Raw genomic sequence first — 1,644 nt, 5'->3', positions numbered from 1 at the left:
TGCTCGATTTCTAATTTTCTTTTTTTTTTCTTCGATAAAATCTACCTATTGGTACGTACTTTTTTTTCCTTTTTTTTTCCTTTTTTTGGCTGGGCGCATGGGATTTACGCGTAACCGAGGACACTTTTTTTTCTGTTTTTCCATCTTTTCTTCATTATATTTCCCGTGGCTTGCCGCTGCGTGGGCCGCGCTGCGGTCTCTGGCCTGAGTTGTGCCCTGCCTGTTCCGCTCCGCGTCCCTGCTGTGCCTGCGCGTGTGCTCTCGCATGCCTTCCTGCTCTTCCCTTCTCTTTCCGTTGCGCGTCTGCAGGCACACACGCAACCGCGTGCGCGCGGGGCTCCTTTCGTGGTCGGCGCTGCCGCTGCCGTTTCCTTCCGGGGCCGCGGAAGCGGGGAGGAGGGGGACGCCAAGGGCGGGGGAGCGCCCCGCGGCCGAGTCCCGCCTTCTCTTCCGCGCGTGTGGCGGTGCGGTGTGCGCCCCTCCGCTCCTCGCGCCGCTCTGCGCCTGCGGCTGCCCCTCCGCGTGCGTCGCGGCGGCCGAGGAGGAGGTGGATGTGCCGGTGGATTTCTCGTGTGCGGACGCTGCCGACAGGTGAAGTTGGCGTGTCCCCGGCGAGAGTGCCTGGCAGAAGTGCGCATTCAGTTTGGAAGCGTCTTTCAGGAGGAGTGGGGCCATTGACGACGCGAGTGACTCCCTCTGCGCCTGGGCCGGGACTCTGTACGGCTCCGCCGCGTCGCCCAACGGTCGCTGCTCTGCAGCCGCAGCGCAAGAAGTGCTTGCCTCCACGTTGCAGTGCAAGACGAAGGAGGGCAGTGGGGTGCACAGGCGGCGGCTCAAGGCAAATGACGGGGCCTTGGGCGCGACTGCCACTGTTTCGGGCAGCGACTTGCCTGGCGCGCTGACGCAGTGCGAGGTGTCAACGCCCAGGGGAGCCGCGGGAGTCGTGCACACGGATGGGCCGCGAAGGGATCCGCTGCGGGGGGCAAACTGGGGACGAAGGCAGAAGGTCCGAAGGGCGCAGAGTTGCAGGGCGAGACCGCGGAAGCGAGGACCTCGCAGCGGGGGTGAGTGCAAGTGGGGCCGAGGAGAAGGGGGAGGGCGAAGCAGCGCCGCGGCACCCGATCAGCCGCGTGAGGTCGAAGGGTCGCAAGCGTCCGCAGCTTAGCAGGGCCGCTCCGACGCGTCCTGTCGCACGGCTTCAGCCGGCGGGGCTGGCGGAGCCCCAAATGCGGCCAGCGCCACTGGGGGCAGGACTCCGACACACGCGGACAGAGCGGTGCCCCGTCGGTTCGTTTTTGCTTGCAACGTTGCTGCTGCCGCTCACCGCCGCCGTTGCCTCCGCCGCTTGCTGATTCCGGGGGCACCCGCACACCCGCACGCCTCCTCGCAGGGACGACGCATACCGTGCGTGAGTGCCTTCTTTTTTCGTGGGAGCCCATGCGGGCCCACGTCCCCCTCCCGTGCTCGAAGGGGTGTTTTTGATTTTCGCTTTTCTCTCCTTCCCCGCTGCTCGCTTGCCACGCACACAGCCACGAGCGACGAGCTTCCGCTCCTCCTTGCGGCTGCCGCCCACACACGCCGTGCCGGCCTCGTGGACGTGCTTCGCACGGAATGCCCCAAAGAGGCACGAGGCCCGGTCACAGT

The 1,644-nt window shown here is 65.7% G+C and overlaps 2 protein-coding genes across 2 annotated transcripts, besides 1 other annotated feature; both read left to right on the top strand.

Moving 5' to 3' along the window:
- Positions 1-59: 59 nt before the first annotated feature.
- Positions 60-87: a sequence feature (A-rich).
- A 178-nt stretch (positions 88-265) lies between these two features.
- Tco025E_07976 (uncharacterized protein) lies at positions 266-595 on the top strand (the record flags this gene model as incomplete). The annotated part of the gene is made up of 1 exon (XM_029374833.1): positions 266-595. The coding sequence occupies one exon, from the start codon at positions 266-268 to the stop codon at positions 593-595; it is 330 nt and encodes a 109-aa protein (XP_029225062.1).
- A 358-nt stretch (positions 596-953) lies between these two features.
- Tco025E_07975 (uncharacterized protein) lies at positions 954-1,352 on the top strand (the record flags this gene model as incomplete). Its single annotated transcript, XM_029374832.1, has 1 exon — positions 954-1,352. The coding sequence occupies one exon, from the start codon at positions 954-956 to the stop codon at positions 1,350-1,352; it is 399 nt and encodes a 132-aa protein (XP_029225061.1).
- Between the last annotated feature and the right edge of the window lie 292 nt (positions 1,353-1,644).

This window comes from Trypanosoma conorhini, assembly GCF_003719485.1.
Source record: "Trypanosoma conorhini strain 025E chromosome Unknown Tco_14.4_contig_00675, whole genome shotgun sequence".
NCBI classification, from domain to species: domain Eukaryota; phylum Euglenozoa; class Kinetoplastea; order Trypanosomatida; family Trypanosomatidae; genus Trypanosoma; species Trypanosoma conorhini.
Note: the sequence above shows the minus strand (reverse complement) of the source record. Positions and strands in the feature narration are given on the sequence as shown.